General features: G+C 50.2%; 1 protein-coding gene across 2 annotated transcripts in view; it reads left to right on the forward strand.

Annotated features, from left to right (window-relative positions):
• Nek6 (NIMA related kinase 6) overlaps positions 1 to 16,273 on the forward strand; it is a 73,999-nt gene that overhangs the window by 34,463 nt on the left and 23,263 nt on the right. For both annotated transcript variants that reach the window (XM_021157094.2, XM_021157095.2), the window contains exons 2-5: positions 4,670 to 4,788; positions 11,986 to 12,126; positions 13,044 to 13,106; positions 15,055 to 15,165. In XM_021157094.2, coding sequence (XP_021012753.1) covers positions 4,699 to 4,788; positions 11,986 to 12,126; positions 13,044 to 13,106; positions 15,055 to 15,165 — 405 coding nt within the window. In that variant the 5' untranslated portion in view covers positions 4,670 to 4,698. The remainder of the gene's footprint in view (positions 1 to 4,669; positions 4,789 to 11,985; positions 12,127 to 13,043; positions 13,107 to 15,054; positions 15,166 to 16,273) is intronic.

Genomic DNA, 16,273 nt, shown 5'->3' on the forward strand with positions numbered 1-16,273 from the left:
GAGAGAGAGCTTAGTTCAAGGCCAGGCAGAGTGGCCACAGTTCACATGAAGGAAGACATATGCAGTATAACTTTGGGCAAGTGTATGTCCCTGACTGAACCTCAGCCCCCATGGATACCATTAGTGCAGGCACTTACCCTCCATTACTCTGTGAGCATTGCATAAATAATGCTTACAGTGGCCAGAACTTGTGACACTTTCCACTGAATGTGTGACCCACCAAGATACTCTCAGAGATCCATCTGCTTGTTCACCCGGCTGCCATGTTAGGAAACAGGCTCTCGTTGTAGGAAAATGGGGTAACATTTTTAGCTCAGCAATCAAGCTCTCTAGCATGTCCCTCTTGAACCCTACATTGTTCCAGGGTCATCTCTGGCTGCCTGGTGCACACGTCACAGCTCTTTGTTGCTCTCTACACCAAAGCCAGGAGCCTAGGTGAGAGGTTACATGGTGTGTGCACACGGCACAGCACCTCGGAGCACAAGCATTTGCTCGATTCAGAGGAAAAGCAGTCTGAGATGGTTCTGCGAGGCCTGTGGCTCTGGGTCACATTCCACAGATTTTTGACCCCTGGCTTGGGCTTGGCAGCCACTGACTCATTGTTGTGCAGCATGGCAGGGGCTGGAGGATCCCGGAATCCCCAGGGTGACTGGGCCAGGAGACTCCCCATATTACTCAAAGCGTTTACCTCTGCTCTGTCCCTGCACTCCATGTCTCCCTCCAGATGCCCTTACCTGCATCTGACTCTGGAGGAAGCAGAGTTTTTTGTAGAAATGTACAATGTGTGGAGGTTGGGTATTACAGAGTGCAGCTCTCCTTAAGTCCTGCTCTGCCGTGACTCCCTGGGGACCAAAAGCCCTGGAAGGAGGGACACTGAAGTCTGAACCCAATTCTCATCTGTGGCTTATTGGGCATATGGCTTTGAGCCTCAGTTCCCCTACCTATTATGAGTTTCCCCAAAGCCTTGAAGACGCTGACCCATTAAGAAGGGCCCTCCCCCCATTCTCTGCTGGACTCCTTCCATCTGCAGCATTCCCCTTGGTGCTTGTCAGGCTGGGCTGTCTTCTTCTCTACCCTGGGGAACTCTGCATGGCAGGTGTCACTGGGTTCTGCATGGGTCTGTGTGTCACTGATTGGATGCCTGGGGTGGGGGTGGAGGTGGGGGGGGGATTGCTAGAAGAGATAAATGTGGACAGCAGCTGGGTGTGATCCGGAACACAGTGCCTCTGCAGGTTCTGCCCAGTGGCCTGTGTTGGACCAAAGGCCCCTTGTGAGCACTGGTCCTAGGGTGCTCCACAGCTCCCAAACTTGTGCACTGGCCCTACATCATGGCTCTTGTGTGGAGACAGGGCTCAGTCTACAGAGTGCCACTGAAAAAGATGACAGTGTGGTAGCCTCAGGAAAGGATGCCACTTAGGTCTAAATCCTGGCCCCACTGCTTATCCATGCGGCCTGGGCGAGCCTTTCAACCTCCTCATGCCTCATTTGCTCAGTGGCCTGATTGCAGCCTCTAGCTCATGAGGTCACATTAAAGTATACAGGATGAAGGACGTATTAAGGGCCCATGCAACAATTGTCATCGTTATCTGTTATCATGTTATCTTCAGAGGTGGCTTGGGCCCCTTGTCATAGTCCTGGCACCCCAAGTAAGGTCCATATAGCTGTTTGGAGGTCTGATCCAGGAGGGGCGTGGCCTTCCTAAAGAGCTGCCAGGCAGCTCAGTGAGATTTGCCCAAGGTCCCAGTTAGTTTGTGAAAGAGTGCAGATTCACACGTAGTACCCCCACCCCACCCCACCCCTAGTCCTCAGCCCCAAACACCTGAAGGCTGGAGGCAGAATGAGGGAAAGGGAATTCAGAGACAGTTCAGTCAGTTAGGTAGGCAGAACAGATAACATGAATGCCCAGGACAGGGCAGCCTGTGGGCCCATTCTGGAGCCTTCTAAGATGAAGATGGAACCTTCTCCTGAAGACAGTTCTCCATCTTTTTCCCAGAGGTCCCCCTAAGGGCAGAGGACGGTGAACATGTCACCCTGAGGGATGAGGAGGGTGTTGGCCGCATCAGCTGCTAAGCCTGCGGGAGCCTCTGGCTTCCTCTTCAAATTCATGCGCATTTTACATCGGGCTCACTCTTATGCCCAGTTTGTTGTCACAGGCTTTCCCCCTGAGTAACAACAGTGCCTGAGGAAGCTTCTCCGCGCTTATCTGTTTATCCTGGGGCTTTTTGTACCCAGCTCCTCCACCATGTCACCATGGGGGGGGCGGGGGGAAGGCGGGAGGGATGCTGCAGTTGGTTGCTCAGCCAGACGGTGAGAAGATGGAAGATTCTGAGAGCATCTGGGCCCATTTGCATCCCCTGTAAGGCCTGCACAGAGGGACTCAGGGAGGGAGAGACCTGCCCGTGATGCAGTGTATCCTCAGTCAGAGACTACGCATGTGTATCCCCACACGTGAGGATAAGCCACATCAAAGGTGGTTAATGTCACAGACAGTAGAAATCCACATGAGCTGTGCTGGTCTTGGCAGAGGACCTGTGGCCTCACTTTCTGTTTTTGATTTTATGCGCTGTGGAATAGATAAATGCCTCAAAGATCAGTGATGGGCTGGGGAGAAACATGAGGACCTGAGTTCAATCCCTAGCAACCAGATACAAAGAAGGGAAGGTTTTGATGAGTGCACCATGTCGACCTCTGCCATGTACTTGCACACACATGTACGTATCCACACACATGCACACACACACACACACATTTGCGCCCACTCAGAGACAGTGGAGTTTAAGGGCTGCCAGGGGCGCAGGAACAATGACGCTGGAGGCCAGGGTGCCTGCTGTAGTGGACTAGGTACCCCTGGTGTACCCGGAAGCTACAAACACATCTGGTTGATGTGGCTGGTGATTTAGAGGGGTCGTGGAGTGACTTACAGTCCGACCAGATCTGCAGGATATCCGTTCTAACAACAGCAATGGTGCTGATTCCTGTCTTACTGCTGGTAAGAGATGTTGGGACCTTTAAATGGTAGAGCTTAGTAGGAGGTCATTAGGTCACAGGGGCACTGCCTCCAGGAAGGATTATTTTTCATGAGGTTAAATTGTTTATAAAAGTTCAAGTCTGACCCCTGACTGTCTGACTGTCTGGATTCCTGACTGGCCACGGGATCTGTTCTTTTTTCCCAGAGTCTCTGCCAGTGTAATATTAGCCTGGCAGAGGTTCCTGCCAGTGCTGATCGGGCCCTTGAATCTCCAAAACTGTGAGCTCAATAAAAAATTTCTTTATAAAGTTGTCCAGACTCAGGCATTTTGGTATAGTAACAGAAAACGAGCTAGTTCAAATAGTCTCTTAGCCTTGCCATGTGGGTTACACAAATGTGAGACAGGACTGACCAGCTTGTGTGCTTATTCCCTTGAGATGTTAGGAAGGTCATTCATGATTCATAGGGGCTTCTGGCTCTCTAGGAACTATATATAGCACAGCTGCTCAGGAGCCTGGGTCAGCACCCCTGGAGTTCAGACTAGAATTGGGACACAAAGAGTGAGTCTGTAGATGCTTCAGGGTTTTCCTACTTAACTGAGCTACAGTGATGCCTTCCATATGCCTTGTAGGAGCCCAAGTCCAAGCCTGGCCCTCAGAAGATGTTAAAGACATACTACGGGGTATATGCAGGCTTTCCCACACAAGAGAATCATTCCCCTAGCCAGAAAGCTCCCATGCATGTCAGCCTTGATTTTTGCCACAAAGAGGCCAGTGTGATGGGGAAGCTAGAAGCTGCCTCTAACACCAGGAGTAGAAGGCACTCGCCCAGGAGTAGGGAGACACTTGACTGACTTCTGCTCATAATTGGGCACATAGCATGGGCATCATCAGGTCAGTCCTGGCCATGAGAGCTAACCTACCTGGAGGTCCACAAGAACGTGTACCCTCCAGTGTTACCATGTCTGCTATGTACTACCAGAGTCTGGCTTGGTTCTCCTGACCACTAAGGTTGCCCATTGGGCTTATATGGGGTGTTGGGGACAGCAGAACAGACCTACCGAAAGGATGTAGAAAAATGTCTGGTAGTGAGGGTAGAAGCTGAGGTTTTATGGGAGTTTCAGTGAGAAGTGTCCCACAATGGCTCAGGTTGGTGCTGCTGTTGGGAAGTTTCGGTGGCGTACCTTGCCGTAAGAAGTACATCACTGAGGGCTGGCTTTCAGATTCTATAACCTCATCCTACTTCCAGCTCACTCTCTCTGTTTTATGCTTTTGATAAAGGATGCAAGTTCTCAGCTCCGTGTTCTGGCAGCCATGTTGTCCCTGCCAGTATGGTCTCTTAACCATACGGTGAAACCATAAGCCAAAATAAACTGTTTTCTAAAAGTTGCTTTTGGCCATGGTGTTTTATCTCAGCAAAAAGAAAGTAAGTGATGCGGGCCTCCGTGCAGGCCTGGAATGGAGAGTCCTCATTTCCCTGCAGAGTACCTCTGTGCCCTCCTTCCAGTGGACAGACCTAGCCACTGAAGCAGCACAACCTCATGGAGAGAGAGTACCCTCTGGGGTGTTATGTCCCAGACTGGTGACTTGTGAACTAGGTGACCATGAGCAGAGTGACATCTGTGCCCTCTGCTCTCCCATCTGTAAAATGAAATTGGTGGCTAGGAGGAGAAAGTGACCAGGTTCCTATTTTCTGTTGCAGCCCGTGACCTTGTAAGGCTGGCATGCAGGATGGCAGGACAGCCCAGCCACATGCCTCATGGAGGGAGCCCGAACCACCTCTGCCATGCACTGGGGCCTGCACCCCCTCCAGACCCACAGGTAAGCCCATTCTTTTGTGTCCCAGAACACTGAGGATCCTTTGTTCGACCTTTCCTACCTGTAGGGAGCTGCGTAGCATGCCACACAGACATCTCGCTGGATGCTCCCAGGCCTGGGGCGTGGCCCTGTACTTAATTCAAAGATGTTTGGTTTCCGTTGAGGGGCAGCTCCACATCTGCAGCTCTGTGCATGGAGAAGAGGGGCACAGGAATGGACAGAAAGCTCTTGCGTGTCCTGGGCCACTGTCGACCTCTGCTTTGGTCTGAATTATGTTTGGCTGTCTTCAATCTTGTGGTCTAGAGATGGCCTCCCTGTGCCCAGATCACCCTGGCTTTTGATGCCTTAGAACCTTTGGTTCTGCTCTAAAGGTGGCTTTGAGTGCCTTTGCCACACTCAGTGCCTTTGTAAACTGTTCCCCGACCTAGAATGCCCTTCCCAGTCTCCCTTCAGACCACAAGGCCAAATACTACTCTCTGAGGAGACTTCCCACCCATGTCCCATACCTTGTGTGTTCCCTGCACCCACATGCATTCCCCCACACCCGTGCGCATGCCCCCTGTGTGGCCCTGGCCTTGGGATGTTTACTCCTTCTCATCTATGCCTACTAGATGAAGGATATCTCCAGCCTCATGCACAGAGGCATGCTCTATACCACTGAGTCAGTGAAATACATCTGTATTTCAAAATATACCATTATGTGCAGTGGACTGCCTAGGGTGTGGCTATATGAGGCAGGCCCAGGTCAGCTCTCAGGGAACACAAAATCTCCTGGGATAGAAACATTAAAATACCCAACAGAAGGAATCCCCATGGCTCCAGAGTCCCCAGTGAAGCAAGTGAGAGGGATGACCTCTGTAAGAAAGGGACAGACAGTGGTCTGGAGGATGGCAAGCTTGGTGCGTGCTCCAGATCCTTTAGGACCCTGTGGGCAGGGTCAGCTTTTTCCTGAGGCTGTAAGACATAAATCAGAGGGATATTAAAGACAGCCATATTCCTGCTTCGTGGGAGACTGTCATAGCTTCTGACACCCTAGTTCTGGGTAGAAGACTAAGGGTCTGCCCATTGTGCAAATTTTAAACTGCACAGACAGCTGCTCAGGGAGCCAGGTGGGTTTTGAATTTGTATTTGCTTGCAGTCTTGGCTGTGTTGTGATCTATGGCATAGGGCTATGTCAGCCCAAGAGAGTGTCTTACTACCGACCTACACAAAGATGACACCTGAGCTCATGGACAGTGGGCACAAGTATGCAGACTGTCCCAGGACAACTATGTGGTTTGCGCTGGATGTGGTGGTCAGTTTCCAGGTAGAATCTGGAGAGGCACAGCTCCTGAGCTGGGCCAGGACATGATGCTGATGGCTGGGGCAGCGGGGCCTGCTTAGGTAATGTAGCCATTTGTCACATTAAGTCATTCACTAACAATCGAATCCCCCTTGATTAATCTCCCAGAATTAGCCAGTTGCATTTCGAGCAATTAGGGTTAATTACAGGCTCATTTGGCAGAGGAGAGAGGCCCGTAATTATTTCTCGTGCGAGGCGAGGCGAGGCGAGGAGGCAGCGGTGACAGTGTCCTCCGCTGCTTGTTGCACATGTTGGAGCGGGTGACGACATAGTTAAGTGTAATTAGATGCAATCACTCAGTGTCGGCTGCTCTGGGCAGTGGCTGTCAGGCAAGGATGCCCTGGTCCCACCTGTGTACCTGGCCAGGCTTGAAAACTTGGGGTGCATGGCCAAGTATGCTATGCTAGCTCCAGGCTGGGATGGAGATGGAGGCCAGCCAGGCATATCCTCAGTCCTCTCAGTGCCTATGTCTTGACCCCATCTGGGGAGTGTGGCACAAACCTGTTCATGTCAGCATCCTGAAATGCTTGGAATGGAGTGGAGTCTCTTTATGGCAGGAGGCGTGTGACCCAGCAAGCCATCCTTGGAACAAGGAATGAGGCTGTACCTGCTCTGAGGATGGGAACAAAGTGTCTCAGCCTCAGTTTTCTCATCTGTAGAGTAGAGACAATGCTAGCACCACCATCCTGAGACATCTGCAAAGTCTCAATTACATTGATATGATTTAAACATCCAGCATGGGACCCAGCATCAGGTATGTCAAGGAAATGCCATGTGTAGACCATTCGTTCATTCATTTGTTCGTTTGTTTGTTTACTTTTTGGTTTTTCAAGACAGGGTTTTTCTGGCCCTGGCTGTCCTGGAAGGCCCTCTAGACTTCACTGGAACTCACTTGGTAGACCAGGATGGCCTCAAACTCACAGAGATTCTCCTGTCTCTGCCTCCGAGAATGCTGGGATTAAAGGTGTGGCCCAACACACCCAGCTATAGACTTTACTTTTATAATTGAAAAATTATTATGAATTGTTTCAAAGCCAAAGCTCTCACAGTTATATTTACCCTCTCGAGGCAGAAAGGTCAGGAGTTCCTAACAGTCCACCTATGGCTTTGTTAACATTTTAGTCCCAGAGCTAGTGGTTTTACAGAAACCAAGAGAGCCAACAGCACATGGAAATCTGTCTGCTGAATCCTACTGTTGGCCTGTGAGGTCCACATTCACTGAGAAAGGCTAGGCTTTCACTGACATCCCAGTGAATGGACATATAAAGTCAAGAAGGGGAACCCCATGGAGAACCATGCAGCTTGTATAAAAGGGGAAGGTTTCCTTGTGTGAGAAGTCCCTGCTGTCTTCAGAAGCCTGCTCTGGGCAATCAGAGTCCACTTCTATTTGGAGAGAGGCATGCGCATACTCTGCAGGGGTCTGGGGGCAGCTGTCCATGGGTGTGTTTCACAGAACAAAATTTATATGCAAACCCTCTCAAAGATGTGATGGTGGATGGGTAAAGTTTAATGACCAAATTCTAATGGCTATTGAAACTCAAGGAGCTGGGAAGATGGCTCAGTCAATAGTGTACCTGCCATGCAAGCATGACCTGAGTTCAGATTTTAGCATCCACGTAAATGCTGTACAAGGTGGCGTACTTCTCTAACCCAGAACCAGGAAAGAGGGAGACATGTGAATCTCTGGGGGCTCACTGACTATCCAGCCCCTCTGAATTTGGTGAGCTCTGACTTCAGTGAGAGACCCTGTCTCAAAATGTAGAGAATGATTGACATGCACCCTCCATGTGCATGAACACACACACACACACACACACACACACACACACACACACCATTGAAGAATATTGGCTACTGATTGTAAATTTAGAACATGATTGTTTCAGGTCTTTCTTTGAGTACTGGCCCTTGGTACTCACAGCCTACTGGAGACCCCTCTATAAACTGATAAAAGGACACTGAAGGGCTTGGGGAAGAACAGAGAATGGGTGGCTGGTTCTGCCCAGTGAATGGCCAGCAGTCAGGGACAGAATAGAGAGCATATTCATAGGCTCCAGGCCTCAGGGAGGGTAAAATGGGGGTGGGGGTGGGAAGCAGTGTACACCCGGAAGCGGCAACTGTAGGAGATGGAGGTGAGGAAGGCCCTCCAGTCTTCTCCTTCCAGCCTTTGCCTGATCTTGCTCTCAGCTGCAGCTCTCGCCTAGCTAGGGTACCAGGACCATCCCATGGGGGGGAAGGGCGAGGGGGGAGGGTACTGCAATTTGGATGTTTAATGCCAATCATAATGTCTCTGTGCTACAAGCAATTCCTGAGTGTGCCTGTGAGCTGATGGTCCATGAAGCCTATAGTAGGCGCCTCAGCTGGGATGATGGCAATTGGGCTGACAGTGCGGTCTCAGAGAAGGAGGAGTAGCCAGTGCTCCACTTCACAGGGAGGTGAAGTGCTGTCTTGCTCTTGAGGGCAGTAAGAAAGAAGGTCGGCTGTGGGTTTGAAATTGGCCACTCTGCCGAGCGGGGTTGGCCTTGCAAGGTGTCTGACAATGTGGACTCTTTGTAAATTGAGCCCTTTTGTGCAATGCATATTTAAAACACTTCCGCTTCGTAGAAACCCAGTCTCCTGTAAGTCCCCCATACACATGATGTCAGATGTCTTTAAAGGTGAAATTCGTTTACAGGAAATGTCATGCTGATGAAGTGTGCTTTTTAAAATCATAGAAACAGTTGCCTTAAAATTAATGATGCGTCACCAGTGTGAGGGAGACGAGGCCCATCCAGTGTAAAGATGATTAAAATTCAGGTCAGAAGTCTGACTTAGTCAGGCTAAATTTTTTAATGAGATTTCAGAAAATTAATTGGGCGAATGCATTTTTATCCTTCTAACGTGTAATTTTATGTTCCTGTTTAGGGAGTGAGCATAGGGGAGAAAAGGGTTTGTCGATGGCTGAGGCATAGTGTGGTTCAAACATTTTAAACTCAAATTAGTGAGGGGGTATTGGGGGGGGGGCGGGTATTTCTGGCCTAATTTGATCTGACTTGGAAAAGAAAGCCTGGGTTTCTCTGGGTTTTCTGGGGTAGGATAAGTGTCCCAAGGGAGTCATCTCCCATTATCCCTTATATGTCCTGCTTGGGCCTCAGAAAACTAGTGACATTTCTAGGAAGGATGCATTTGGAGACAGTGAACATGGACTTCAGCTGTCTCTTTGACTCCTGCCCACCAGGCTGCTTCTGCTGTCTGTGGTCATGCTTATAAAGACTGCTCCCTCCTCCTCCCTCCCCTCTTCCCTCCTCCTCTCCCTCCTCCCCTCCTTCTTCCTCCTCTTCTTCCTCCTCCCCTCCCCCCTCCTCCTCTTCTTCCTTCTCCCCTCCTCCCTCCTCCTCTTCTTCATCTTCCTCCTCCTCCTCCTAGTCCACACCATCCTCCCTCTGCAGCGCAGGCCTTCTCCTTGGGGCCACTGTGCTAGGAAGCAGTGGGTGTGGAATTGTTGCAGGGTCAGCAGCCTGCCTCTTCATAGCCCAGGTCAACACTCTGCCTCTTCTGCGTTTGAGGGACAGCGAGGGCCATCCCTTCCCAAAGGAGCCAGGAATGACTTCCCATTGAGGCATCCATCCCTGCCCTCAATACAGCCCTAATGAACAGATGACAGACTCAGGGTCACTTGGATGCATGGCAAACTGGATCATGCCGAGGGTAACCTGGGTTGGGAAACAGGCCTGATGAGGTGCAACATACAGACCTAGTGTGGCGGTAAGAAGACTCTACACCCTCCCTCTCTCCATGAGTTAAATCAGGGTCAGGACTCTGATGCTGAAGAGCCCTTGTGCGATGAAATGCCCAACACTTGAGCAGAGGCAGCCGCAGGAGCACCCTGCCTAGCAGTTTTCTGGCAGTCTCCCACCCCAGTGGCCTGGACATGCCCCCCCCCCCCCCCCCCCCCCCCAGTGCATAGCTTCACTACAGGAAACCTTTTCTCTAGTTGGGATGACTGGAGTGTGACAGGAAATGCAAATCTGGGTCATCCATATGCAGATGTGAGCTAGAACCTCCGCCTCAGTCACCCCACAACTACTCCTCACATCCATTAGACTGGAGCCACTGGTGAACTGGGCAGTGTCGCCTCCTGGTTGGGCAGACCGTCAAGGGATCTTCAGCCCACAGCTCATCCACCCATCCTAATGAGAAGAAGGCCTGTCTGTGTTCACAGTACAAGTAGCCTTAGTGATCACCCCACTCCATCCTTCACTGTACCAGGGGGATGCTGAGGCCAAGAGAGGGGGGCCTCACCCAGGACCACCATCAGCACAGCCCGGGGTCAGACAAAGAACTCAAGTCCCTGCTGTACAGGCCTAGACCTGCAGGAAGAGTCCTACCATAGGCTGTCAGGAGGCTTTCATAGCAACTCTCAAGTACCACACAATAGGCACTTACTGCACAACAGCACATCGTCACCTCCGAAGGTCTACTTCCATCCAAGGTCCCAGGAGCCACCTTAGTTCTTGGCAAGCATGACTTCAGCTGTGCTCCTGCAGTTGGCAATGCTATGCTCCTACTGGAGCCTTGGAGGAGAAGCAGAGAGTGGGAGCTGGCCCTGCTGCACCCCACTAGCCCTCACTTTCCAGCAGTGGGGCCCCACTTTGGTCTCTCTGAGGTGGCACCTATACCAACCGTGTTGGGCGTGAACAGTGCTTGGGGAAGCTTGGCCTCTGAACCGCTCACTTGGTGGGTAGGTAGCACACTAGCCACTCCTTAAAAGTTTGCCTGGCAGACATCATCTTCCTCTGGTTTGAGTCTGCAGTCAGGGATCTCTCCAAACCATCCTCCACCGCTGCTCAAGATTTCAGAGCCAAGTCAGTCTAGCATTGACCTTGCTGAGGGAAGCAGGCAGTGTAAGCATGGGCTGGCAAGAGATTATTCACAGTCTCCTTGTGTTGAGGTTTGGTCTGTGGCTATGTATTGTAATGCTAAGTGTAGGGCCTATAAGGCCTGGTTGCCCCAGAGACAAGAGAGTCCCAGGTAGACCCAAGTAATGCTGTGGGACCTTGCCCTCAAGTTATTTCTGGTTGGTGAGTAAAGATGCCTACAGCCTATAGCTGGTCAGAATTGAGATAGGCAGGGCTTGAGGTTCCCAGGCTTGGGCTCTGTGGAGACCACAAGGAGAAAGAGAAAGGTGGAGAGAGGAGAAGACACCATGGGGTAAGAATCTTAAAATAGTGGTCATGTGGTGTGACTAATTGGAGTTAAAAGCAGGCCAGACAAAACATGGCAAGTTATATAGTGGGATTGGCTGGGAAATAGACATAATAGCATAGATGATAGATATCTACCCAGCTCTAGTGCTGAGTAAGGCCTATTATAAATATAAGGGTGTGTGTCTTTTATCTGGGAACTGAATGGTCAAAGGCAGGGTAGAAGAAACCCAGGATTGAGATTAGATATTTTCAACAACATCCTTGGTCAGGTCCCGCTGTCCCATCATTGCTTCCAGTGCTGGCTCTGCCGTCTCCATAAAGTCTGGTTTCTCTGTGTCACTGTGATGGGGCAGTTGTCAGAAGAAGCTCAGATGTAAGCTGCACACCCGAAGCTTGTGTCCCCTTTCCCATGGGGAATGGCTGTCCTGGCTAATGGTGACTGACGGTGTCAGGACAATGACTGGTGATAGGGACCGGTGGGCCTAGAATGAGACTAGAATTGTTCTGACACTTGTCACACAGTCTGCTTGTCAGGCCTATTGTTGGGGGGGTGTGTGGAGTGATATCTCTTCTTTGCTTAGAAGGTGCTGTTGGGGTGCTGGGGTCATAGCAATCTAGCCCTAGGCTTTTTGCTGCAGCCTAGCTGATCACCAATACCTCTGTCTCCTACAGAGGCTCCCAAACACCCTGTCTTTTCGCTGCTCGCTGGCAGACTTCCAAATTGAGAAGAAGATTGGCCGAGGACAGTTCAGTGAGGTTTACAAGGCCACCTGCCTGCTGGACAGGAAGACAGTGGCTCTGAAGAAGGTGCAGGTGAGTGAGTTCAGGGCCAAGTGGCTTCACTATGACCCTAACCTCTTAGGGGACTCAAGTTTAGCCCATGGTAAAACATAAAAGAAAAGAAAAGTATGCACACATTAGACACCTACTGTGTACGGGGTTATGTTCAGACATGGGAACCGGACAGTAGCCCTGTGGGCTGTCTCATTTTTTAGATGAGGAAAACGGTAGCAACTCTCAAACTACCAATATCAGCCTTTGCCTCAAAGGGGCCAACCTGCCCTCTGTCAGCCTTCTAAATGGAGGGGAGGTATACAGCAGCAAGGTCAGGCTGGGAAGCACACAGCATGTGTCTAGAATCCCCATTCCACCCAACCCCAGCTGCCTAAGCCCATTATTCTGCTGGTTCTCCTACAGGGTAAGTGCATTGGGCCTAGGAGACCCTGAACAGGGCGGGTAGCTTAGCCAGGCACCCATGGGAGAGGATGGAAAGACACTGGCTGCATAGCATCAGCATTGACCTGTGACCCTCACATTCTCTTTGGGGCACTGGGACATCAGACCCCTGCAATTGAGATACTGTTTGTTGTTGCCTTTCTAGAGGCATTCTGGGCTGTCATTCTTCTGTATAATGGCTGCTGTGCTCTCCCTACAAGGCTTATGCTTCAGGTTTCCGGTGAAGGAGCACTGACAATATGCCACTAATCAGAGTGCAGCCACAGCCTCAGAGGCTATGGGCTGGTTACAATGACTCTCACCACATAAGAGGCACCATGGGACCAAGTGAATTGGGCAATATAATATAGTCTCTGACTCATGCTGTTGCTGCGAGAGTTGGGACTCTCACTTCTCTGGGTCCTTGGCAAGGATCAGGGTAAGCAGGGGCTTGCTTGAATCCTGTCTTTGGCACTGGTTTTAACTGCTCTGTTTCTGGCTTCTTCTTGCCCTAGATCTTTGAGATGATGGATGCCAAAGCCAGGCAGGACTGTGTCAAGGAAATTGGTCTCCTAAAGGTGAGTGCCCCGGATCAAGCCAACCTTGGTTGACCAGCTGTCCGGGTTACTGTAGGTCAAGCATCCTGGGCCTATCAGGATAGCACATATGAGCAGCAGGTATGTCTGATAGTCCCCTCCTTCCCAGTGATCTCCATGTTGGTTTCCCCAGAGCCAGAGATAGAACTTTCTAGCAGTAGGGTGAGAAAGTAAGAAAGCCTTGGGTCGCACTCCTGATGTTTCGTTCTAAGCTATGTGACCTTTCACAAGTGGCTTGATGAGTAAAGAAAGCATTTGACGTGCAAGCCACCGGATTTTAGTTCCCACATCCATGTAAAGACAGGAGAACTGACTCCACAAGATCATCCTCTCACACAGGTACCATGGCATGCACACACTCACACATCACACATCACACACACGCACAATAATAATAATGAAGAAAAAGTGTAGGGCTGGAGAGATGGCTCAGCAGCTAAGAGCACTGGCTGCTCTTCCAGAGGACCTGGGTTCAATTCCCAACACCCACATGGCAGCTCATAACTGTCTGTAACTCCAGTTCCAGAGGATCTGACACCCTCAAACAGGTGTACACGCAGGCAGAATCCACATAAAATAATAACGATGATAAAAAAATAACCAAAAATAAGTAATGTTCTCTGACCACAACTGAAGCTGGGGTTAACCCCCAACGACCTTCTCAAAACAACCATAAAACAGTTCAGGAGACAGGAGAGTTGGAACCGGGCGCTGGGACAATCTGGACCTGCTGATGAGAAAGAACGAGCTGTAACTCCTTCTCATGCCATATACACACACGGCTGTGAAATGGTTTAGTCTGAAAATAAAATTAAAGACTAAAGCCAGGAACAGTTCTGTAGTTTTTAAGCTGATTTGAAGTTAGAGCTAAACCCAGTGTGGTCATCCACCTATAATTCCAACACAGAGGAGAATTGCCAGTTAAAAGCTAGCCTGGGCTACATAGTGAATACCAGGCCAGCCTGGGCTAAGCTATAGAATGAGATCCCCAAACAAAACACAAGCCAAGGCTGTAATTGAGAGCTTGTAGGAAACTGCAGGGACTCATCATAGTTAGAGGACACAGAGGTATCCCCAGATACGAAGGGCATTAGCCATAAAAGAAGGCTAGAATCATTTGTCTGTCATAGCCACCATATAAAGATGAGAATCCAAGTCACAAATGGGAGACAATACTAGCACACCTTATTACCTCATCAAGAAAGGTCTTGTGCATATGTTTGCTGACAGATCAATACTGATAATTACATAATCCAGGGTCTAATGCAGTCTGATCTGTTGAGTATTTTCAGAGTTTCAGGGTATCCAGGTCCCTACCTCCACCTTATTTATGCCCAGTGCCATGGCTCCTAGCATCCCCTGGGATGTGCTGGCCTCTCCTCACACGGGGATCTTCGCACAAGCCATACCAACTCAAATCTTTGGCCTCAATTATTCTCATTAGACCTGAGAAAGCAGCTTTTCCTGCTGGCGCAGACTAGCTGGGCTCAAAGACTTCTGGAGCATTTAGAAAACATGCTGTCAGTCAGACCCTGGCTGTCAGCTGTCTGAGCAGTGCCAACCCCACTGTAGTGGTATTAGGAATCCTCTCTTGCTCCCCAAGACCCAGTAGCCATGTAGGTACAGTGTCACCACCTGGGAGGGTCCTCTTCCAGACAGAGCTGATTTTTACCACCCTGCCTGGGTTCCACCCACTTCCTCATCTTGGAGTCCATGAGTGAGAGAGTCAGTCAGAGGCGCTTAGGGTGGGAAGGATACTTAGTTTCCAAGGGACTTCTGAGACTTTGAGAAAGAACAAAAGAGCAGCAGGGATTGCTTCACTTCAGTGAAGCCCAACTCTGAGCCTGAGCAGAGGCTGGAGGGGGGTGGGGGTGGGGGGCAGCACTGGAGCCACGCCACTCATCGCTGGCCACTCCCCCTTCTGGTGCAGCAACTGAACCATCCGAATATTATCAAGTATCTGGACTCCTTCATCGAAGACAATGAGCTGAACATTGTGCTGGAGTTGGCTGATGCGGGTGACCTCTCACAGATGATCAAGGTCAGGGGCCTGGAGCGGGGCAGCCTCCTCTCAACGGGCATGGGCGGGGCCTGGGGGGTGTTATGGAGGCTCGATAACTTGGCCTGGCTCTGACCTCAGCACCTATGTGGGGTACCCTTGTCTTCTTTTCAGGCTTGAGGGGGTGCACAAAACAAGGCAGAATGATGCCTGGATAGGATGATGCCTGGGTACGGGTTGTGGTACACAGAAGGGACCCTTTGGGCCAGCCACACTGCTCCAGCCCAGAGCACTTGGGGACACTTTTCTCAACAGAAGGAACAGGAACAGTCAACCCCTCCAAAGGTCAAAGGTCAGACTGTATTTCTGTTTTAGGGCTACTATTGCTGTGATGAAACACCGGGGCCAATAGCAAATTGGACAGGGCAGGGCTTATTTAGTTTACACTTCCGCATCCTTGTTCATCACTGAAGAAAGTCAAAGTCAGGAAAGGAACTCAAACAGGGCTGAGGCAGGAGCTGGAAGCAGGAGCTGATGCAGAGGCCTTGGAGGGATGTTACTTACTGGCCTGCTCTTCATGGCTTGCTCAGCCTGTTTTCTTTCTTTCTTTTTTGTTTTTGTTTTGTTTTTGTTTTTTGTTTTGGTTTTTTGAGACAGGGTTTCTCTGTGTAGCCCTGGCTGTCCTGGAACTCACTTTGTAGACCAGGCTGGCCTCGAACTCAGAAATCCGCCTGCTTCTACCTCCCAAGTGCTGGGATTAAAGGCGTGTGCCACCACCGCCCTGCTCAGCCTGCTTTCTTGTAGCACTCAGGACCACCAACCAACACACAGTGGGCTGGGCCCTCCCACATCAATCACTAATTAAGAAGATGACCTACAGGTTTGCCTACAGCCTGATCTTATGGAGGCATTTTCTTAATTGAGGTTTCCTCCTCTCAGAAGACTCCAGTTTGTGTCAAGTTGACATAGATTGACTCCTTGTCAGCCCGACACACAAGCACATCACTGTTAAGCCCACAGCCTTTCTTTCCTTTCTCAGTCATCCTCAAGCTCATACATTAATACCAACATCATAATAGAAATCACTTTACAGACTTAACAAAAAAATTCCACAGTCTTTACAAATTCAAACACTTTAAAATCGTGTCTC

The sequence above is a fragment of the Mus caroli genome, chromosome 2, assembly GCF_900094665.2.
Source record: "Mus caroli chromosome 2, CAROLI_EIJ_v1.1, whole genome shotgun sequence".
In the NCBI taxonomy this organism is placed as follows: domain Eukaryota; kingdom Metazoa; phylum Chordata; class Mammalia; order Rodentia; family Muridae; genus Mus; species Mus caroli.